The 24,315-nt window shown below is 40.7% G+C and overlaps 1 protein-coding gene across 4 annotated transcripts in view; it reads left to right on the forward strand.

Moving 5' to 3' along the window:
- LOC117522029 (insulin-like growth factor 1 receptor) overlaps nt 1–24,315 on the forward strand; it is a 117,260-nt gene that overhangs the window by 73,194 nt on the left and 19,751 nt on the right. For all 4 annotated transcript variants that reach the window (XR_004564124.1, XM_034183400.1, XM_034183416.1 and 1 more), the window contains exons 5-16: nt 1,043–1,187; nt 5,089–5,297; nt 5,403–5,529; nt 5,604–5,839; nt 6,547–6,714; nt 6,851–7,058; nt 18,577–18,881; nt 19,905–20,038; nt 20,603–20,762; nt 20,858–20,957; nt 21,095–21,165; nt 21,809–22,038. Coding sequence is in view for 3 of the 4 variants with exons in the window: in XM_034183400.1 (XP_034039291.1) it covers nt 1,043–1,187; nt 5,089–5,297; nt 5,403–5,529; nt 5,604–5,839; nt 6,547–6,714; nt 6,851–7,058; nt 18,577–18,881; nt 19,905–20,038; nt 20,603–20,762; nt 20,858–20,957; nt 21,095–21,165; nt 21,809–22,038 (2,093 nt within the window). In the remaining variant the exon portion in view is untranslated. The remainder of the gene's footprint in view (nt 1–1,042; nt 1,188–5,088; nt 5,298–5,402; nt 5,530–5,603; nt 5,840–6,546; nt 6,715–6,850; nt 7,059–18,576; nt 18,882–19,904; nt 20,039–20,602; nt 20,763–20,857; nt 20,958–21,094; nt 21,166–21,808; nt 22,039–24,315) is intronic.

The raw sequence follows: 24,315 nt of genomic DNA on the forward strand, positions 1-24,315 counted from the left end.
CCCTTATTTCGCCTCATGTCATGTAGGTCGCAATTGAACGTATTGATCTGTCTTGATTAGTGGTGATCCTTAATAGAACGTGACAGCGTTCTTCTCTGATGTGCGCACAATAAAACCCTGCTGCACCACATTCAGTTTCATTGCTGCAGTATGCTGAAGAAGGACAGTGACGATAATTAGAATAAAAGTCTCGTTCCAATGCTCCTCAGCATGCTCCTGCAGGTGTTCCACCTGCTGCTGCGGCGGCGCCGTCTGATGTTTGGGAAAACGCGCGAGACGAGAGCTGCGTGGAGCCACATATCTGGCTCTCTCCATCTCCTCCTCTCTGCGGCACTCCATGGCACAGAACCCAACGAAGCATGCAGTCACAAAGTTCTGCTGTGGATCTTGAGGAGCAAACTGGAGCAATCTGAATTGTTCAGCAACTGATGGTAGCAAGAATATAGGTGTGTGTGGAGACAATTTGCCTCATTTGCAACGTGACAGAACGTAACGATGCGCTGTTATGCACGATAGCGCACTACAACATGGAACATTATTCTTGACCATGCGTAATGATTCCTGATAATTCTCCAGTAACACGTGCCATTAAATCGTAACAGGTTGCAACAGTTCCTGAGGACACCTGACGCATCTGCCCCGAATCATCACATTTGTGATCAGCGGCCAAGAATGGTTACTTCATGGTATTCGTGACTTGCCATCATTATGTGTAAACGCAGCATTAGGTGTGTCTGACTGCCCTCTTTAGACCTGGTTTTTGTTGGTCTAAATGACGGACAGCACACCTTCAATACTTAAACCAAGTGGTGTCAATTAGAGGACACAAGGGTTGGATGTAAAAATGACAACCATGTCGGGTGGACGATGTGGCCCACAGACTTTAATCTGGGATAAAATGCCTTTATAAACATCAGTTTGAATCCGTTAAAAAGTTGAAATTCCTGTAACCCCCCCCCCCCCCCCCGCAAAAAAAAACAAAGAAAACTCAGAACTCTGTTGTTGGACACAATTTTGTTTGTGTGTGTGTGTGTGTGTGTAGATAACATAGTGGCAGAGTTGGAGAGTTTCACAGGTCTGATCCAGCGGGTGACTGGTTATGTGGGGATCAAACACTCACACACTTTGAGCTCCCTGGCCTTCCTTCGCAGCCTTAGATACATCGATGGAGAAAGCCTTCTGGATGAGTACGACACGCACGTTTATCCTCACTGACTCACTCTTCTCTGTGCTGCTGAACTCTTTAACTTTGCGTTCATTTTTAAACCAGCGTAGGACTACAGCAGTTCTGTGCTCTAACACCCAGCGATGTTGAAGAGTTTTATTGCATCGCCTCTGCTGGTGATATTACTAATAAGCTCCTCCTCTCACTTCAGACTGGTGCTCTTTCATGAAATTACCTATTCAGGTGACTGGTTTCCAGTCACCAGGGTTCTCCATCCCGGTTTGCTCCTCTTACTATAACCAGTCAGAGTAAGTCCGCTGCAGCGTTCATGTCTCTAGTTGAAGACCTTATAGATGACAGGTGGTAAATAAAGGACTCAGTTTTTGTTAATATTTTGACGTCCAGATTAAAGAGCGGAAAATATTTTACATGGGATCAACTAGCTTAAGGTCTAAAAATAAAAACTGAATTCAATCACTGGAAAATTATTTTGTCTGAAGCAGCTTTCACATTCCTCCTCTGACCTTCAGTAGTGTCCGTGAATTCCACCAGTTCAGGGATTTTTTTTTTTTCTTTTAAGGACAGCTCCCAGGGTCACGTGGAGGCCTTCATCCATCTTATTGTTGTTTTTCCTTCAGCTGACAGGAGTCTTACTGTCCCAGAACTCACATTACAGTCATTCCCGTTTGGATGCTTACAGATGAGTTATTGAAAACTCAGAAATGTTTTCATCTCATTTTTCTCACAGTTTAGAATTGAGAAAAACGTTGTTTTAATAATATAAGCAGGTCGTTAATTCATTGTCTAAAAGTAGAAATTCAGTCATTGTTTTCGCAGAGAAGTGAACTTTGATGGTTCTATGTCTTCACGTCTGGCCTCTTCTTCACTGCAAACATTGATCATGCACTGAAAATTATCCATGATGGAATTATTTTTACTTTGACGTAAATCATTGCTTGTTCATAATGTACTGTCTATACCGGGTCACAGTATTATCAAAGTACAATGTAAGATTTTCAGTATGTGTACTGGTAATCCCATCCCCATATGTTCGATGTGTCAGTGCTGGATGTGGTGAGCTGTTAGTCTGCTGTTTGTGCAGCAGCAACGAGTTTGGGGGAAAAAAAAGAACTGTTTCCGTCATCTTGCTGTGTCTCACAGCTTGGTGGCAACACAACAGACAAGAGCAGCACATCAGCGGTGAGTTTTTGAGACATTTACATTTTGCTTTTCTTTCAAAGTCTGTGCACGTCCTCTGGATGGGTCAGTGTGGCTAAAACAAGAGCTAAAATACAGCAGCACATCTAGAGTGAGTTAAAACAACAACAGCAAAAACACTTTGATCTTTTTTTCCCTCCAAAAAATACGCTGTATTCTCTTTCTGAGGATGACACGAGATGAAAGCACAGATTAAACCGTCTTACTTGTCAATCACATTGTGCATTCCACATAAATGCACAAGCCCCGCAACACCTTGAGACCACTTTGATCAAAGACATTTTTCCTACTATTGCTATTACTACTGCTATGGTAACTGGTAAATGGGCTGCATTTATATAGCACTTTTGTATCTATATCAGAAGGTCAAAGTTACACTAATGCTTCACATTCACTCACTCACTCACTCACACACTGATGTACTATTACTCCTACTACTATTAATAATACTAAATGTTCAATCAGTATTACTCTGGGCTTAAGTGTAAGAATAACAGAGAACTTTATTAATCCCAAAGGAAATTGTTTAATTGTTTACTACAGTTCTGCACTAAATGGAATTGGTGAGCCATATAAAAAAATGTTGACTTAACTGAAGTTTACTGCATAACTAAATTGGGATGGTAAGCACAATTTTATTAATTTATTTTTTTAAGCAACGTCTAAGCTCAGTCATAACTGGATCTGTTTGGAGTTGTACAACCCCAATTCCAATGAAGATGGGACATTGTGTAAAATGTAAATAAAAACAGAATACAATGATTTGCAAATCCTCTTCAACCTATATTCAATTGAATACACCACAAAGACAAGATATTTAATGTTCAAAATGATGAACGTTGTTGTTTTTGTGCAATATTTGCTCATTTTGAAATGGATGCCTGCAACACATTTCAACAAGGTTGGGACGGGGCAACAAAAGACTGGGAAAGTTGATGAATGTTTAAAAAACACCTAATAGAAACATGAGTGTGTCATGATTTGGGTATAAATGATTTTGGGTATATGATTTGATATAAAAGGAGCATCCCCAAAAGGCTCAGCCATTCACAAGCAAAGATGGGATCACCACTTTGTGAACAACTGCATGAAAAAATAGTCCAACAGTTTAAGAACAATGCTCAATTGCAAGGACTTTAGGGATTCCATCATCAACAGTCCATAATATAATCAGAAGATTCAGAGAATCTGGAGAACTTTGTACATGTAAGCGGCAAGACCGAAAATCAACATTGAAGGCCTGTGACCTTCGATCCCTCAGGCGGCACTGCTTTAAAAACCGACATTATTGTGTAAAGGATCTTACTGCGTGGGCTCAGGAACACTTCAGAAAACCATTGTCAGTTAACACAGTTCATCGCTACATCTACAAGTGCAAGTTAAAACTCAACCATGCAAAGCAAAAGCCATATATCAACAACATCCAGAAACACCGCCACCTTCTCTGGACCCGAGCTCATTTGAAATGGACAGATGCACAGTGGAAAAGTGTGCTGTGGTCTGATGAGTCCACATTTCAGATTGTTTCTGAAAATCATGGACGTCATGTCCTCCAGACAAAAGAGGAAAAAGACCACCCAGATTGTTACCAGTCCAAAGTTCAAAAGCCAGCGTCTGTGATGGCATGGGGGTGTGCTAGTGCCCATGGCATGGGCATCTTACACATCTGTGATGGCACCATCAATCCTGAAAGGTACATTCAGGTTTTGGGGCAACACATGCTGCCATCCAAGCAACATCTTTTTCAGGGACGTCCCTGTTTATTTCAGCAAGACAATGCCAAGCCACATTCTGCACGTGTTACAACAGCGTGGCTTCGTAGTAAGAGTGCGGGTACATTTTGAAGGGGATGGGGTCATGTATTGCGAGATTTTGGCAAACAACCTCCTTCCCTCACTAAGAGCATTGAAGATGGGTCATGGCTGGGTCTTCAGCATGACAATGACCCCAAACACACAGCCAGGGCAACTAAGGAGGGGCTCCGTAAGAAGCATTTCAAGGTCCTGGAGTGGCCTGGCCAGTCTCCAGACCTGAACTCAATAGAAAATCTTTGGAGGGAGCTGAAACTCCAAACCTAAAAGATTTGGAGAAGATCTGTATGGAGGAGTGGCCCAAAATCCCTGCTGCAGTGTGTGAAATCCTGGTCAAGAACTACAGGAAACATCTGACCTCTGTAATGGCAGACAAATGTTTCTGTACCAATTGTTAGGCTCTGTTTTTCTAGGGGATCAAATACTTATTTTATGCAATAAAATATAAATTAATTATTTAAAGATCATATAATGGATTTACTGGATTTTTTTTTTTTTTTTAGATTCTGTCTCTCACAGTTGAAGTGTACCTGTGATAAAAATTACAGACATCTCCATTCTTTGTGGGTGGGAAAACCTGCAAAACTGACAGGGGGTCAAATACTTATTTTCCCCACTGTACATGTAGGTTGTGATGTCTGTTTGGGATAAAGGCAAAGATGAGGTGAACATGTACAAATACATGACACATAAAGCAACTAAAACTAAAGTATTGAAACATCACACACAGTAAATCGTGAATCCATTTAAATAAAATTTATGAAAGTAATATTAAACACATAAAAGTGTCTATGATATGTATTCAGTACACGTCAAGTGTATCTCATTGAGTTTTGAGAAACTGTTTTGAGAAACCTCCTCGGAATTATCATCCGTTCAATCTTTGTTTTCCAGCACATATGCTTTCTCAGCGTTTGACAACCAGCAGCTGCAATATCTTTGGGACTGGAAGCAGCACAACCTGACCATCAAGACTGGGAAGGTGTTCTTCAGAGCCAATCCGAAGCTGTGCATGTCCGAAATCCGTAGCATGTGGGAGAAGACTGGCATTCAGGGTCGCTTTGATGACACACTCTTCAGAAACAATGGTGACAGAGCCAGCTGTAAGGACCAAACCAGTCCACACACTTTGACTTATAATCGAAGAGTTGAGGAATTAGTCAGTGTTCAAACATGTTGTTGGTCACTTTTACTTTTCACTTTTGTAGGTGAAAGCACTACCCTGATGTTTAAGTCCAATAGCACCAGCAGTACAAGGATAAAGCTGACGTGGCAGCGCTACCGGCCCTCTGATTACAGAGACCTCATTAGCTTCATTGTGTACTACAAGGAGGCGTGAGTGTCCTATGATGCTTCTGATTGACACGGTGTGGATGCTTGACCTTTGACAGTGTCCTTCTTGCTTCCAGGCCCTTTCAGAACATCACAGAGTTTGATGGTCAGGATGGCTGTGGCTCCAACAGCTGGAATATGGTCGATGTAGAGCTGAGGCAGGACAAAGACTTGGACCCTGGAGTTCTTCTCTCCAACCTGAAGCCCTGGACGCAGTACGCCATTTTTGTTAAGGCCGTCACACTCATGGTGGAAAACAAACGCATGCCAAGTGCCAAGAGTAACGTGGTCTACATCCGCACCAGCCCTGCAGGTAATTTAAGAACACCCCAAATCAAACTGTCTCATCTGATTTAAAAAGGGGAAAAAAAAGACACAAATATCTCAGTGACCACGAAGCGATTGTTATTCACAGACAGGCTGAAGAACGAGACCAATGAATGTCTGGAAGTTTTCATTTGTTGATGCAGAGCAGTTGTGTTGTCAGGTTAAAGATTGTGTGGTAGCAGACAGAGAGATGACTGCAGCGACTGCTGCCTTTCTTACTGCAGCTCCCAGATCAGAAAACACCCATGGCCTGTCCTCCTGCCATTCTGTTTCAGTGCCACATGTAAACACATGTTGACACTGCTGCAGGACCTTCATGGCAGATTGATGCCACCAGGAGAGCGTTTGTACATGTAATTCAGATACAGCGTGAAGGAGACGGAAGGAGGCTTAATTAAGCGTAGGTGCAATTCAAAGACACGGAGAAGAAGTGATTGACATGACTCCAACCGCAGTCTAAATAGATGAAGTGGCAGTCAACTCTAAGCAAATGCAGCTACACTGTAAAGACATAGCTTTCTTCTCATGTCATAAAATCATATCTGCACTGGATGACTGCACGTCCCAGCCTGAAGGGGAAACAAAAGCTTCCCGAGTCCTCAGAAAGGAGGTTTGTCTTGTGGTTCCAGAGGAACAAATTCACAGTTTTGATATTTCTGTGTGTGTGTGTGTCTTCCTTTGTGCCTCGCTCAGCTCCCTCCATGCCTCAGGATGTGCGAGCTTACTCAAACTCATCCACACAGCTGGTCGTGCGTTGGCTGCCCCCCGTCTCTCCAAACGGGAACCAAACGTATTATCTGGTAAGATGGCAGCAACAAACTGAAGACCGTGAGCTGTACCAGCACAACTACTGCTCGAAAGGTACGTGAGTGTGCACGTGCATGCGTGCATGCTCCACCGCTGCATGGAAATGTCACGTTTTAATCATCGCTCCTGATGAGGGTGCATGCAGACCAGTGTGGTCTTCTAATGTGTCATCATCACCCTCATCTTTCAGAACTAAACATTCCCTTCAGGATTGCAGCTACGGGAGTCGGAGAGCAGGAAGAGGACACCAAACCCACCAAGGCAGATTTTGATGGGGCAGAGAAAGGTCCATGTTGTCCCTGTCCCAAGTCAGTGGAGGACCTGGAGGCTGAGGCTGCTGATGCCTCATACCGAAAAGTCTTCGAAAACTTCCTGCACAACTCCATTTTTACACCACGGTGAGATACTCCCAGAAACGAGTTTTACTCTGTTACTGTAACTCCGTTTTTGAGAACTGCCTCCTCCAGACGCATGTACCATGCTGTTTAGCCCCGTTTCCACTGAGCTGTCTGGGCCGGTACGACACACTATTTTGTGCATTTCCACATTTAGGAACCAAACCGTACGGTACCATTTTTTTTTTAGGCACCCGTCGGCTGGGGTCCCAAAATTATGGACCGGTTACAAAAGGGAGATGCTGACCTGCTGTTGACCATTGATTACCTCAAGAACTAAAGAGCTAAAGTGAAAGTTTCAGTCCTAATGTGTACAGTTCTGACTGTTTCAAATAATAAAACCATTCACACACGGAGTAAATATGAAGTCTTAACCTGACCTGTTGCGTCATTTCAGTTGGATTCATCATCACAGCCTGACGAAAACTTATAAAGTGTCCTTATTTTGGAAAACGTCATCTGAAAATGCTTTTGTTCCTTGTCATGGCTGAAGAAACACAGCATTTTTCAAGAAGTCCCTCTGTGTTTGTCTGTCCGGGTGCCTTTCTCAGCCTGAACCAGAGGATGCCGGTGCTTTGTCCCACGACAAGAGAATTAACTTATTTTAAAAGTTGAAAGCGTCACAATGCTTCATTCATTCATGTCAGCGTTTATCAGAGACATCAGTTCTCTTCGGCATTCTGGACACGATGAAAATAAATCCCACGATCCACTGAGACAAAAATAAAATAAAATGTTAAATTACTTACTTAAATTACTAAATGGCCTCCGCGTGAACAAGGTGAGGACGCGCGACAGCGGACGTGCTCTCAATGACGTGCATGTCAACATCTACATGCTCCGCCTACCAAACAAACAGGGATGAGATATTTCCGCGGATTTGACAGTCCCGGGGGTCGATTTTGTGAAACGTCCAAATCCGTTGAGAAAATTTGGGGGGGGGGGCAAAAAAACAATGCAAAAAAAAATAATGCCAGGAGTACCTTTGTTTAATAAAAATGTTGTCTATTCAGAACACTGAGTGGTCTTTGTTTGTTATCGCCGACACAGCAAGTTCGATCAGTCCGTCAGTCAGGCGAACGCGGAAGTAACGCTGTGCTGACTGACCAGTATGAAGTAGGTGCACAATGAGCATGGAGTGTAAGGGAGGTAACTGTGTAGTCTTTCAACTTCCAATACCGTGGTCCCTCGCTATATCGCGGTTCACCTTTCGTGGTCTCGCAGTTTCGCAGATTTTTTTTTTTTTAGTGCAATTTTGCATGCTTCTCCTTCTTTCTTTCTTTTTTTTTTTTAAACAGCATATGCCGCCAAAATCTGGCAACAGGTCCAGAGACTACGCTCGCTGTTTTGATGCAGAGTGCTCCAGCAAGGATAGAATTCTTGCGGAAAAATCCGCAGCGCTGCATGGTCTCGGTAACCGCAGCCGCAGAGCTCCGTGGCCACTGAGAGAAGTTTGTATCTTTTTAATGACTTGGATTCTTTGCGGGTCCCGCATCCGTCTCGCAACGGTAACACCGGAGGCAGTGAGCGAAGAAACAGCACGCGCATTGTGTTCTGCTTCTCGCCCAGAAGAAAGAAGAGTGCCAACAACTACCCATAACTGTGTTCTTTACTTGGAAAAAGACACCTGCAGCGAGGTGTGACTCAGTGGAAAAAGAGCGGTGCGGCGCCAGGACACAGAGGTGCGATCAGAGGATCTGTGAAATACTGGTGAGTCACTATTAATAATTTCTTATGTGTCCAACCTCGTAGGTTGATCGTTAAAATTAAATTTGTTAGTTCTAAAAGCCATCATAATTATTTATAGGAAAACGTTCTATTTTTATTTCTCAAACAAATGTTTAGGCCTGAAAACATTTGGTTTCATTCTGTAATACTGGACTTATTTTTCTGCTAAAGTTTGAACTTTGAGAGTGTTTACACAGGAGAGAAAAGTGAGAAAATGTTAATGCCTGTTTGAGAAAAGTGTATAAAGTGTGTAGTGAGGGGTTTTACAGCCTTAAAACGTCTATAATAATTGTAAAAAATAACGCTGACTACTTCGCGGATTTCGCCTATCGCGGCCTATTTTTAGAACGTAACTCCCGTGATAAACGAGGGACCACTGTATTCGGTAGTTTTCCCTCCAACAAATCATAAAAACCGAGACGGTATTGAACCTCAGTCGAGGCTATTACTTACGCAAGTTTTCATTGGTCATAAGCTTTGTAATAATCAATCGGCGCAAAGGTTATATACTCGTATGCGTTTTTCCCGCCCTTTCTTCTGTGTTGCGCGCACACACACAGTCGGTGGATTATGTAAACAGACATTTTGACATTATTGTAGTGTGCTAGAACATTGTAATTATACTCAACAAAAATATAAACGCAACACTTTTGGTTTTGCTCCCATTTTGTATGAGATGAACTCAAAGATCTAAAACTTTTTCCACATACACAATATCACCATTTCCCTCAAATATTGTTCACAAACCAGTCTAAATCTGTGATAGTGAGCACTTCTCCTTTGCTGAGATAATCCATCCCACCTCACAGGTGTGCCATATCAAGATGCTGATTAGACACCATGATTAGTGCACAGGTGTGCCTTAGACTGCCCACAATAAAAGGCCACTCTGAAAGGTGCAGTTTTGTTTTATTGGGGGGGATACCAGTCAGTATCTGGTGTGACCACCATTTGCCTCATGAAGTGCAACACATCTCCTTCGCATCATCCGTGAAGAGAACACCTCTCCAACGTGCCAAACGCCAGCGAATGTGAGCATTTGCCCACTCAAGTCGGTTACGACGACGAACTGGAGTCAGGTCAAGACCCCGATGAGGACGACGAGCATGCAGATGAGCTTCCCAGAGATGGTTTCTGACAGTTTGTGCAGAAAATCTTTGGTTATGCAAACCGATTGTTTCAGCAGCTGTCCGAGTGGCTGGTCTCAGACGATCTTGGAGGTGAACATGCTGGATGTGGAGGTCCTGGGCTGGTGTGGTTACATGTGGTCTGCGGCTGTGAGGCTGGTTGGATGTACTGTCAAATTCTCTGAAACGACTTTGGAGACGGCTTATGATAGAGAAATGAACATTCAATACACAAGCAACAGCTCTGGTTGACATTCCTGCTGTCAGCATGCCAACTGCAGGCTCCCTCAAATCTTGCGACATCTGTGGCATTGTGCTGTGTGATAAAACTGCACCTTTCAGAGTGGCCTTTTATTGTGGACAGTCTAAGGCACACCTGTGCACTAATCATGGTGTCTAATCAGCATCTTGATATGGCACACCTGTGAGGTGGGATGGATTATCTCAGCAAAGGAGAAGTGCTCACTATCACAGATTTCGACTGGTTTGTGAACAATATTTGAGGGAAATGGTGATAATGTGTATGTGGAAAAAGTTTTAGATCTTTGAGTTCATCTCATACAAAATGGGAGCAAAACCAAAAGTGTTGCGTTTATATTTTTGTTGAGTGTATATATACATGTATGTCTGTGTATATTATATACATGTATACACGTGATGACAGTGTTATAGGTGGAGATCACATCGACTAAATATAAACCTTATATGGTCTGACAGTTCAATGGACATAGAACATTGGATTATACATGTACATGTATTTGAGGATATACATGTATGTTTGTTGACAAGTGTGCCATGCTGAAAGTGGAGAATGCTGAAAATCAAGTAAGTCTAGTTATGAAAAAATATTTTGGTCACAAAAATACACATGTACAGTAGATGGTCTTAGTAAGGGTTTACAGTTTGAATTATAAATATGAACACCTGGCAATTATAGTAGTTTTTAATAGACTGTAAAACAGCAAAAATGCTCCGCCCTGGACCCGCCAGGGCCTGCAGCCCCTGGACCCTGGCTTATTGTCCTCTGAAAATCGAATTTGCCAATCTCATCCCTGAACAAAAGGGTACTGCTGGCAGTGGAAATGTAAGCTGAGCTAGACTTAACCGTTCCTATCCGGACAGCCGGTGGAAAAGAGGCTTTTGTGTTGAGTGATCAAAGAAAATTTTTGTGTCCATGGGACTGTGATGATTAATATTAACAATTATTATCACTTTTCCGAGGCGCTGCTAGGCCGATATCGTAGATTTACGTCCATGCTACCTGGCTATACCCGCCCGCTGTGCGTAAACAAATTACATCATATCGCGCGCGCAGCCCAAGAACTGTCCGCAGAGGGGGAAAAAAAACTATCCGCAGAGGAAAAAATGAAAAGGCGAGAAGTGTGTTTTGGTCCCAATACGGATATTCCGGATGATTTTCGCATGGATAGTACGACGTTGAACAGCAGCTAAAGCAGCCAGCTTGATGAGGACGCAATGTCGAATTTGGAGAGCCTCGTGCGCCAGACAACACGACAAAAGTTAAGTGAGCCAACTTTTTATGTATGCATTACGTGTTGTGTATCTCAGTAAAAAGTGATAATAATGCAAATTTTAATTTAATTAGCTTATAATGCGCCAAATCACAGCAAAAGCCGTCTCAAGGTGCCTTACATAAAACAAGTCAACATAAAATTGAATAAATAATTAAAAATTAATAAAAAAAAATTCAAATACATAAATAAAAACAGAAGTAAAAGAATAAAACAAAAATAAAAACTATCCATAAGAAAGAGAATAAAATCAGTTTTGAGTCTTGACTTAAAAATGTCCACAGACTCAGACTGCCTCACGGTTGCAGGAAGACTGTTCCACAGGGTGGGTGCATGATACGAAAAGGCTCATTGACCTCCTGACTTCTTCTTCACCCTGGGAACACAGAGAAGTCCTGCGACCACAAAGCCCGGGCCGGCACGTAGAGTTCCACTAGATCAGCCAGATAAGATGGCGCCAGTCCATGAACAACCTTATAAGTCAATAGCAAAACCTTAAAACCTGCTCTCACAGAGACAGGGAGCCAATGCAAAGATGCCAAAATGGGTGTGATATGTTCAAACCTTCTGCTACGTGTCAGAAGTCTGGCGGCAGCGTTCTGAACCAGCTGAAGACCCCTAATGCTGGACTGTGGTAACCCTGAAAATAGAACATTACAATAATCTAGTCTAGAAGAAACAAAAGCATGAATCAGGGTCTCAGCATCAGCCATGGACAGGATGGGGCGGCTATATTTCTCAGATGGAAAAAAGCAGTCCTAGTAACATCCCTGATGTGGAGGTCAAAAGACAACGTGGGATCAAAAATTACTCCAAGGTCTCCATTTTGTCCGTATGATGTATGACAAGGGAACCCAGGCTGAGCGCCAGCTGGTCAAACTGATGCCGATGTCTCGCTGGACCAAGAACCATCATTTCAGTCTTATCAAAGTTTAAAAGTAGGAAGTTACTAGACATCCAACTTCTCACTGATAGAAGACAGTCCTCCAGGGTTTTTACGGGAGTGAGATTTCCCGCAGTTATCGGCATGTACAACTGAGTATCATCAGCATAACAATGAAAGGCAATCCCAAAACTCTGCAGTATATGTCCAAGGGGTGCCACATACAGGGAGAAATGCAAGGGGCCTAAAACAGATCCCTGGGGAACCTTAAATCTCATGTCAGCAAGGTCAGAGGTAGTGCCATTACTCAAGACACATTGAGAACGACTGGACAGATATGGCTCAGCGTTTGTTGTCGTAAAAGAGTCAAATGTATTACAAATTGTAATATTTTATTCATTTATTTGTATTTATATGTCAATATTAATAATAATAGAAACAACAGACACACGGTCATTGGAAAGATTTCCAAACCAGGCTGGAGGTGTTCGACTGAGTAAAATGCCTTCTGTGGATCAACTTAAGGTCAAAACTATTAACTGGAACGCTTAGTAGCTGCGCTTGTTCAAAAGCTTAAACATCCCTGAATGTTTGAACCTGATATCACAGAGAATTTTACAATTTTACCGAGGCTAGCGGCGGCTACATCCGAGGCTGGCGGCGGCTACAGCCGAGGTTGGCGGCGGCTACAGCCGAGGTTGGCGGCGGCTACAGCCGAGGTTGGCGGCGGCTACAGCCGAGGTTAACATCGGGGCGGGTCGGTGTGCGGCGACCGGACCTGTGGTGGTGGAGACTATAAGTGAGAATTATTTCACAATTAATAGTGGCCAGTATTAAACCACAATAGTCAACATGGCACCACCTAAGAAAACGGATAAATTTGAGGAACACATAGAGGAGATAAAGACCTCATTAAACCGTATATCAAAAGACATGTCTAATCTAGACAAGTTGACGGAGGAGATTAAAGAGCTCAAAAATCTTGTTAAAGAGAAGGACAAGATTATTAAGAAGCTTGAACAACGTGTGGATGAACTTGAACAATACTCTAGAAAAGACGATATTATAATATCTGGTTTAGAAACAAAACATCGGTCTTATGCAAGGGTAGTGGATTCAAGTGGAGCCAATGGGGAGGATGCACCACCTGAAGAACTTCAAACATTGGAACAACAAGTTACAAATTTTTTATATCAAAAAGGTGTTGTCATCCATCAAGACACTATATCAGACTGTCATACTATTCCATCCAAAGATAGTAAAAATAAACTAACATTGTTACACGATTTACAAGCAGAAAATACAAAAATGAATTATTAAGACAGGCAAAGAATCTGAAAGGAACGAGTGTCTATATAAATGAGCATCTAATGAAAAAAAAATGCAGATATTGCTAGGGAAGCAAGACTACTAAAAAAACAGAAACACATTGTTGCTACATGGGTCTGGAACTGTAGGGTGTGGATTAGAGTGAAAGAAGGAACAAATAGTATATAAATCAAAAACATGGATGACCTTACAAAATACAGACCTGAATAGACAATTAAGTATGACGCCAGTTGGTAATTTGACCAACAAAAATCAGATCAAACATGGAAACAGATGATAAAATATATGACATAGACACCAACATTGATGAAAGTATATTTGACTTAAAAACAATTGGTTGTGAGTATTATATGGAAGAACAGCTAAATAGTGAAAAAATTACAGAAGATACCCTGTCACTCATACATATAAACAGCCGAAGCTTGTATTGTAAAATGTCAAAAATAAAAGATTATTTAAATCAGTTTAAAAATAGATTCAGCATTGTTGCAATCACAGAATCTTGGTTTAAAGATGACCTCATGGCTGCTGATCAAATGGAGGGATATGAGCTGTATTTTGTAAACAGAAGAGATAAAAAAGGCGAAGGTATTGCTTTGTACACAAAAACAGATCTGACATGTACAATTGTAGACGAAATGACAAGTATAGATGTCATTGAAATTGTAACAGTGGACATTGTACATGAAACATCTAAGAATATTCTAATCAGTTGTGTATGCAGAGCACCAGACTCTTTGTGAAATTTACAGATAAAATAATAGAATTATTCCATCAAATCAAAAACAAAACGCTTTTATGTGTGGAGACTTTAACATTAATATAGAAAGCTCCAGTTGCCAAAGAACAAGTGATTTTGTGAATTCAATGTATAGTTTGGGTTTATTCCCCTTGATAACAAAACCAACCAGAATTACATCGCAAAGTGCAACTGTAATTGACAATATATTCACAAACAGAACAGATGAAATTATTAAGAATGGGATCTTGATGACAGATCTTAGTGATCATTTACCAGTTTTTTCAATATTTAAATACAAAAATTGGTACAAGAAAAAACTTATAAATTTTAAAAGAGATAAGTCAGTAAAAGCCTTAGAGGCATTAAATTATGACCTTAAAAATCAAAATTGGGAAGAAGTTTATGTCAGCGATGTTAGTGTAGCATATAATTCATTTATGAAAATACTGATGAAATCATAATAAAAACTGTAAATTAATAAAAATTAGTAAGAAAAGAGTAAATAAACCATGGCTGACTAAGGGAATAAAAAAATGCTTGTGTAAAGAAAAAATATTTATATAGGTGCTTTTTAAAAATGCAAACAAAGGAAACAGAACACAGATACAAAAAATATAAAAATAAACTATTGACAATAATTAGGAAACAAAAAAAAGATTATTATAGTGAACAATTAAATAAGAGTAAAGATAATATGAGGGCAACATGGGGAATTATAAATAGTGTGATTGAAAGTGATGGAGCGAAATCAACTTTTCCAAATTACTTTATCAAGCAAAATAGAGATATATGACATAAAAGAAGTTGTAAATGAGTTTAATGATTATTTTTCAAATGTGGGATCAAGTCTGGTTGGAAATAAACTAATAGTAGAAGATTAATTAAATACACTTGTAAATACGGTCAATAGTATTTTCCTTGACAATGTGGAAAAAGATGAAATAAGAAATATTGTAAAAAACTGTGTAAGCAAAAGATCAACTGACTATGAAGATTTAGACATGATGACTGTAAAAAGTATAATAGAAACTGTTATTGAACCATTCACTTACATTTGTAATCTGTCTCTGTCAACAGGAATTTTCCCAGACGAAATGAAAATTGCCAAGGTAGTCCCATTATATAAAAATGAAGACAAACATAATTTTTCAAATTACAGGCCAGTGTCATTGCTTCCACAGTTTTCTAAAATTATGGAAAAAGTTTTTGTGACAAGGTTGGACAAATTCATTGAGAAACATTTTAAATAATGCTCAGTATGGATTCAGAACAAAACATTTGACAGCTATGGCAATTATGGAATTAACAGAGAAAATATCAACAACAATAGATAATAAGGATTATTTTGTAAGTATTTTTATCGACTTGAAAAAAGCTTTTGATGTTATCGACCACTCAAGATTGCTTCATAAGTTACAATATGGAATTAGAGGTATTGCACATCAGTGGGTAAAAAGCTACTTAGAAAATAGAAAACAGTTTGTTCAGATAAATAATACTAAATCAGAATTGTGTAATATTATTCATGGAGTACCACAAGGGTCGGTACTTGGACCCAAACTGTTTATTTTGTATATCAATGACTTTGTGAATGTATCTAAAGTACTTGGCAGCATATTATTTGCTGATGATACAACATTATTTTACTCTGGATCAGATATACAGGAAGTAGTACAAGTGATAAATACAGAGTTGGAAAAAGTTAAACATTGGTTTGATATAAACAGATTGTCACTAAATCTTAAGACAAATTTCATATTAGTTAATGACATAGTGGAAAAAAAGGTTGTCATTAAAAATAGATGGAATGGACATACAAAGGGTAAAAGAAACGAAATTTCTAGGAGTCATGATTGATGAAGATCTTACATGGAAGTCGCACATAAATTACACAAAAGGGAAAATAGCGAAAGCCATTGCTGTTTTGCATAAAGCAAAATGTTCGTTAAATAGTTATGGTTTATTAACATTGTACAATTCATTAATTGTCCCATATTTAACTTATTGTGTAGAAATCTGGGGATCAACATGTAAAACCTATACACAACCATTATTTATTCCGCAGAAAAGAGCTTTAAAAATGATTAGCAATAGTCGTTTTAGAGATCCATCTAATCCATTATTCATTAAGTATAGGGTACTTAAATTTCATGATTTTAGTTGATTTGAAAATATTACAAACAATGCACCAAGCTAATAAAAATACCTTACCAATAAACATTCAAAATATGTTTGAAAAAAGAGTAAGTAGTTATAATTTGAAAGTCTTTAAAAAACCAAGATTCAGAACCAGAGTAAAGGAACGGAGTATTGCAGTGAATGGTGTAAAATTATAGACCAACCTCAACAAAGAAATCAAAGATTCAAGGTCGCTTAAATTATTTTAAAAACGTATTAAACTAGATGAATTAAGTAAGTATGGAACTATGAAAAAGTCAGTGGTATGTGACAGTCAAAAAATGTAATCTGTTAATGTTGAATAATGATGCCTAAAATTGAAAGATTGTATTGTAAAAAGGGGCAGAAAATATAAGACTTGTTCTTCCCTCTGCTCCTTTTCATTCAATGTCTTATAATATATTCATTTCTGTTTTTCTTTTAAATGAATGAAATAATATTGAAAAAAACCAAAACAATAATAATAGTAATAATAACTAATAATGCCACAATACAGTTTTAGAGAAACGGACAAAAAGAATCTGATAAAACAAAAAAAAAGATTAAACCAACTAACAATGAACATAAATAAATATAGAAATAAGTGTTTCCTGTGAACACCTAGTGACTCTTACACCTCCACTTCATCCCTGTTTTATTTAAGTTTAATGACAATTTGTTTCGGTCAAACCACATCTAAGCTGTGTTTTTACACAAGAAAAAAATAAATTGCAGTAAACTATACATTTGTGTCTTTTTTCATGAAAATATCTTATTAAATATGACATATTACACTTTAGTCAGGCCTTTAAAATACTTTCATGGACTCTTGCTGTTGTCAGTGGTTGAGATAGTTGCTGTAGGCATCAAAAAATGCTCACAACCGGGTGAAACCTGGTGGAAATCTCTTTGTGGTGTGTCAGTGATGTATGTATGTGCAAAACAAAACACTACTCCAGGTATGTTTTTGACGAGAATATAACATAACTTTGTTACAAGCTCAAACGTTGATGTTGTGTGACAAAGGCCTGTTAATAATAACTCACTTAAAGAAATAAGCGGGGAATCACGGCATACTGTAATTATTATTTGCTTTATTTTGAAGAGATTTACAGTCAGCTGTCTTTACGGTTGCAGTCTAACTGGTGCAGCCAGCATTAAAAATGCATCCAGCAAGTGTAAACTAGATTTGTAAAACTAAGAGACAAATACATTCATAACACAACCACAACCGGGTGATTTTACTTCTTAAGCGGCACGCAGCGGTCACAGAGAACATCATCCTGTTGTCTGACACTGCTTCCTGCTGCACCTTACATATTTCAAAGTTCCACATGATGGTCTTTAAATATCCTGTTGGTGTCGTCACCTTTGTGTCTTTTGACCCCACCCCGGTCCAGCCACAGTCAATAAGCCAGTAAACTAGGCATCACTGTCAGTTAGCAGTGCTAACTGCTTTAAAGTCCCATGTCAAAACCTCAGCTGTCTTGTTGCGACTTCGCTTCCTCTCCAAGCCTTCATGCTCACACTCTTGCAGATAAACCTGCGTGGCTTTCTCACTGACACGTAAAACTACAGCATATGCGTATAATACTTTTTTTTTTTTATGTGGACATTAAGCAATGTAAAAAATGGGATCGGAAATCCGTCTGACTGGTGGGGAAAAAATCTAGATGTTGACAAAGCATTGCATTGTGGGTTTTCAATTTTTTGATTTATTTTCATTTATTTGGGTTGATTTTTCCTAAATGCGGTAGGGCAAATTACTGAGAATAGTGATTCATTTTATTCATTTATTTATTTACTTTTTGTGAAACTCATTGAATAGAAGCTGAAAGTCAACACTACAGTGAGTGTCTCATTTCCACTCCTGTGTGATGGAGCACAAAGGAAAAATACCTAAAATCTTCACTGTCCAAATACTAATGGACCTGAGAATATTTTATTACTCTTTCAACTGGCTTTTTTTTCTGTCCCAGACATCAACACCTGTTATGTCTCTGTAACTTCCTGTTAACTCCAGACCGCCAGACCGTCGCCGTAGAGATCTGTTCAGCATTGCCAACTCCACCGTGTCCCACCTCAGCCATCCATCCACCAACAGCAGCACGCTTCCCCCTCTCCAGAGTCCCGGTAATGGCAGTGTAACGGATCTGGCGCCAGCAGAGCAGGAGTTTGAGTTCATGGAGCAGTCTGTGACAGAACGGGAGCTGCAGATCTCGGGCTTGCAGCCTTTCACAGTTTATCGAATCGATGTTCACGCTTGCAATCGGCAGGTCGAACGTTGCAGCGCTGCAGAATTTGTCTTCTCCAGGACCAAGCCTGCAGGTTAGAATGGGAACACTTTTGTCAGAAATATGTTTAGTTACAGTGTTAGGAAAGTGAAACGCTGCAGGTCGGGTCACTTCTGTAAGCGGGTCAAAAGACAAAGACTGATTAAAAAATCACCAAGAATTTTAATTCTTTGACTTACCAAAAGCAGTGTTTCCCAATTCTGGTGCTCGAGACCCAAAGTATTGCCCATTTTCTATTTGTCCTTGAACTAATTAGATCTGCTCAGCTGACTGAGCAACAGGGGATTTGTTAAAACTCTTGAAATCTCCATAGCTGCTGCTTTGTTTCTTGAGAGAACACCTCCGATGTTAAGTTATTATGGAGGTGGCGAGCATTCACAAATATTATGCCTGTGCAGAAGAACCTCGTCGGCCGGAAAATATTGGGCACAAACATCTTCATATCTAACGGGTGATAAAACGACTCAACTGCCTTCTTCCTGATTATTAGGGTGCGTGTAACCACAGTGAGTCAGAACATGACCTGTTGATTAGACTATAGGGTGTCCCAAAAAAATATACAACATTTAAAACACTCGGTTTGACCCTTAAATGCTACAAACTTAATCACTTATATTTCTTTTTTACTTGCAGAGACCCTGAAGTTTATGTTGATGCCAAGCAAGACTCAGGAAAATGCCAAGATTAACCATACTACAATCAAAAATGATTGAGTTTTGGCACCAGACCAAGAGTGTCATACAGGTGCAGTGACTTTATGCTAGACTGACAAAATGCAGGGCCAATATTGACATTGGTATGAAAAACTTCAACCTTTCAGCTCTCTATCCAGCCATAAATTTATTTCCAAGACATATGCTTTGACCATTTTCTTTGCTGATAAAATGTTGCATATTTTTTGGGACACATATAAACCAGGTTTAAAAACCTGGTTTATATGTCAGACTGAAACCTGTCAACTGATCTTGGCCGAACGCTAGTGGAAAATGTTGGCTATTGAACAGTTGTTCTTGGAATACAACCTGTGTGGTCACAGAGTCTCCCCGTTGTTCTGCAGAGAAGGCTGACGACATACCCGGCCCGGTGACCTGGGAGGGTCAAGAGGACTGGGTGTTTCTGCGTTGGCCAGAGCCATCCCACCCAAACGGACTGATCCTTATGTATGAAATCAAGTTTAAACTGGCTGCTGAGGTACGAAAATCTGGGAGAGCAAAAAATGCATTTCATGAGATACCAGATATTTTCTGTTGTGTAGATGATTGAGTTTTTAGTGTAGATGAGATTATTGCACTCAGGAATTATTCACCTTATTCAGCTCGTCATCTTTTGTAGGTATGACACACTCCCAAAGAGTAACGTGGAATAGATGGGACATTTTAATGACAATGAGACCACCAAAATAATAAAAAATAAATGAATTTGATGGCTTCAGATGTCACACAAAAGTACATGTTGACCTGTCAGTGGATCCTTTGAAAAGAACAACCCTGTACTTCCTGTTTATGGTCCAGATAAAATTAACAGCAGCGACTCGATTTCTCTGTTTATAGCAACAAATCATTTAAAACTAACAGAAAAACTTGCTTTACAATCTTTTTCTGTCCTATGTTAATATGTAAAACTCTGTTTTAAGCTCTGTAACAGGTCTGTGTGTGTGTGTGTGTGTGTGTGTGTGTGTGTGTGTGTGTGTGTGTGTGTGTGTGTGTGTGTGTGTGTGTGTGTGTGTGTGTGTGTGTGTGTGTGTGTGTGTGTCAGACTGAGAAGCATGAGTGTGTGTCTGGGCAGACGTATCGGGCACAGCGAGGTGTTCGGCTGTCCAACCTCAGTCCTGGAAACTATTCAGTCCGTGTCCGAGCCACTTCACTGGCTGGCAATGGCTCGTGGACACACACGTTGGATCTCTACGTGGCTGAAAGTACGTCATGATTTTGTAACATTTGTCGCTATCTGGTTGGGCTGTGGGTCTTTACTCAATATTAACTGTCACCATCAACCTGTTTGACCCTACAGAACATGAAAACATCCTCTACGCCATGATCTTCATTCCTGTGGCCATCATCCTCTTCATCTGCTTCCTGGGTACGGTGCTGGTTGTCCTCAACAAGAAGAGGTGTGTGTGTGTAACAGATGGAAAAGGCAGTAATTTGACAAAAGCATCTTAACATAAAAAAACTTTTCCCTGTTTAATCTGAATCCTGAGTCACTTCAAAGATAAACTGAAAACTCTTGTGTTTTTCTGTTGTCCAGAAACAGTGACCGTCTTGGGAATGGCGTCCTGTACGCGTCGGTCAACCCGGAATATTTCAGCGCTGCTGAAAGTGAGTGAAGTGCTTCTGTGAGAAATGCTGTCGCTGGTTCTTGTGTGAACATGCTGTGGATGTTGTTGTGAAGTAGGTGAAAGCTGATACGTGCAACCGCACACGGAGCAACTCAAAAATATTTACTTCATATTTTTACTGATAGTAAACACCTACAAAACTTTTGTTCCTCTGGAGTCTGTGGCCGTTAGCTGCACAGTGTTATTAGTTTCATTAAAGCGCAAGTTTTTAGTTTCCTGGGTATACACACTCTTGGTGTCATATATATCACAGTAAGAAACAGCTATACTGACTTAGTAAAATATACTTCATTTGTTTGGTAAATTTCATTCAGAATATTTGGAAAGAACTAATATACTTAATATTTTTGCTTATATTTACCAAGATCAACAAGTATATTTAAATGATTTCACAGCTTTTTAATTTACTCAATATTTTTAAGTGTAAAAATGTTTTACCAAAAAAAAACTAAGTAGAACACAGTAACAGTTTTTAGAGTGTATAGAGGTTGGTGACCTGAGAAAAGGGGGTGGGGGGAGGGGTCTGTATTAAATGTCAACCTGAGAACAAATTATCCAGAATAAATGAAAACATGAGCAGGTAATGATGTTAATAATGTAATAACAAAGTTGTTTCTGTGCAGTGTATGTACCAGATGAGTGGGAGGTGGCACGGGAGAAGATCTCTTTGAGCCGAGAGCTTGGACAGGGATCGTTCGGCATGGTCTACGAGGGTGTGGCAAAAGGCGTGGTCAAAGATGAGCCTGAGACCCGCGTGGCCATTAAGACCGTCAATGAGTTGGCCAGCATGAGGGAGAGGATCGAGTTTCTCAACGAGGCATCTGTGATGAAGGAGTTCAACTGTCATCATGTGGTACGTATGCAAGTGACATGTTAAGCGGTTTACATGCTGACGCTTCACAAACCTCATGTTAGTAACGCACGCTCAGCAGTTTACATTCTAAGGACTCGTAAACCTGACTACACTTTTCCAGTTTATCTGAAAATGCACTTGGACTGATCTTCGGTCTTCGATCTAAGAATGATCTATTATCCTAGGCCGAAGATTGATGATCGATTTTGTGATCGTATCATCTGATCTGAAGCTGCATGTTCTGGACACTAGGGTGAAGAGAGGGGCAGAGCTGTCAACTGATCACCATTTGGTGGTGAGTTGGATCAGAGGGTAGGGAAGGACTTTGGACAGACCTGGTAAGCCCAAATGGGTAGTGCAGGGGGAACTGGGAACGTCTAGAGGAGCCCACTGTCTGACAGATCTTCAGCTTACACCTCCGGCAGAGCTTTTATAGTATCCCTGTGGAGGTTGGGAGCATTGAACCAGAATGTTCAAAGCTTCCATTACTGAAGCTGCAGCGGGGAGCTGTGGCCTGAAGGTCTTAGGTGCCTCAAGGGGCGGCAACCCTCGAACACCATAGTGGACACTGGTGGTCAGGGAAGCCATCTGACCGAAGGAGTCCTTCCGGGATATGTTATCTCAGAGGACTCTGGAGGCAGTTGCAAGGTACTGACAGGCCAGAAGGGCAGCAGCCTCTACTGTGGGGGAGGCAAAGCAGCGGGTGTGGGAGGAGTTCGGAGTAACCATGGAGAAGGACATTCGGTTGACACCAAGGTGCTTCTGGCCGACTGTAAGGCACCTCAGGAGGGGAAAACGGGGAACCATCCAAGCTGTCTACAGTAATGATGGGAATCTGTTGACCTCAACTGAAGATGTAATCCGGCACCGGAAGGAACACTTTGAGGAACTCCTGCATCAGACCAGAGTGCCCTCTATAGTAGGGGCAGAGCTGGAAGCTGATGGAGGACTATCATCAATGTCCCTCATCAATGTCCCTCGTGGAACTCACTGAGGTAGTCAAACAACTCCGCAGTGACAAGACCCCGGGGTTGATGAGATCCGTGAAGAAATGCTGAAGGCTCTGGGTGTGGAGGGACTGTCTCAGATGAGACGTCTCTTCAATCAATCAATCAATTTTTTTTATATAGCGCCAAATCACAACAAACAGTTGCCCCAAGGCGCTTTATATTGTAAGGCAAGGCCATACAATAATTATGTAAAACCCCAACGGTCAAAACGACCCCCTGTGAGCAAGCACTTGGCTACAGTGGGAAGGAAAAACTCCCTTTTAACAGGAAGAAACCTCCAGCAGAACCAGGCTCAGGGAGGGGCAGTCTTCTGCTGGGACTGGTTGGGGCTGAGGGAGAGAACCAGGAAAAAGACATGCTGTGGAGGGGAGCAGAGATCGATCACTAATGATTAAATGCAGAGTGGTGCATACAGAGCAAAAAGAGAAAGAAACAGTGCATCATGGGAACCCCCCAGCAGTCTACGTCTATAGCAACATAACTAAGGGATGGTTCAGGGTCACCTGATCCAGCCCTAACTATAAGCTTTAGCAAAAAGGAAAGTTTTAAGCCTAATCTTAAAAGTAGAGAGGGTGTCTGTCTCCCTGATCTGAATTGGGAGCTGGTTCCACAGGAGAGGAGCCTGAAAGCTGAAGGCTCTGCCTCCCATTCTACTCTTACAAACCCTAGGATCTACAAGTAAGCCTGCAGTCTGAGAGCGAAGCGCTCTATTGGGGTGATATGGTACTACGAGGTCCCTAAGATAAGATGGGACCTGATTATTCAAAACCTTATAAGTAAGAAGAAGAATTTTAAATTCTATTCTAGAATTAACAGGAAGCCAATGAAGAGAGGCCAATATGGGTGAGATATGCTCTCTCCTTCTAGTCCCCGTCAGTACTCTAGCTGCAGCATTTTGAATTAACTGAAGGCTTTTTAGGGAACTTTTAGGACAACCTGATAATAATGAATTACAATAGTCCAGCCTAGAGGAAATAAATGCATGAATTAGTTTTTCAGCATCACTCTGAGACAAGACCTTTCTGATTTTAGAGATATTGCGTAAATGCAAAAAAGCAGTCCTACATATTTGTTTAATATGCGCTTTGAATGACATATCCTGATCAAAAATGACTCCAAGATTTCTCACAGTATTACTAGAGGTCAGGGTAATGCCATCCAGAGTAAGGATCTGGTTAGACACCATGTTTCTAAGATTTGTGGGGCCAAGTACAATAACTTCAGTTTTATCTGAGTTTAAAAGCAGGAAATTAGAGGTCATCCATGT

Source organism: Thalassophryne amazonica, chromosome 2 (assembly GCF_902500255.1).
Source record: "Thalassophryne amazonica chromosome 2, fThaAma1.1, whole genome shotgun sequence".
Lineage (NCBI taxonomy): Eukaryota > Metazoa > Chordata > Actinopteri > Batrachoidiformes > Batrachoididae > Thalassophryne > Thalassophryne amazonica.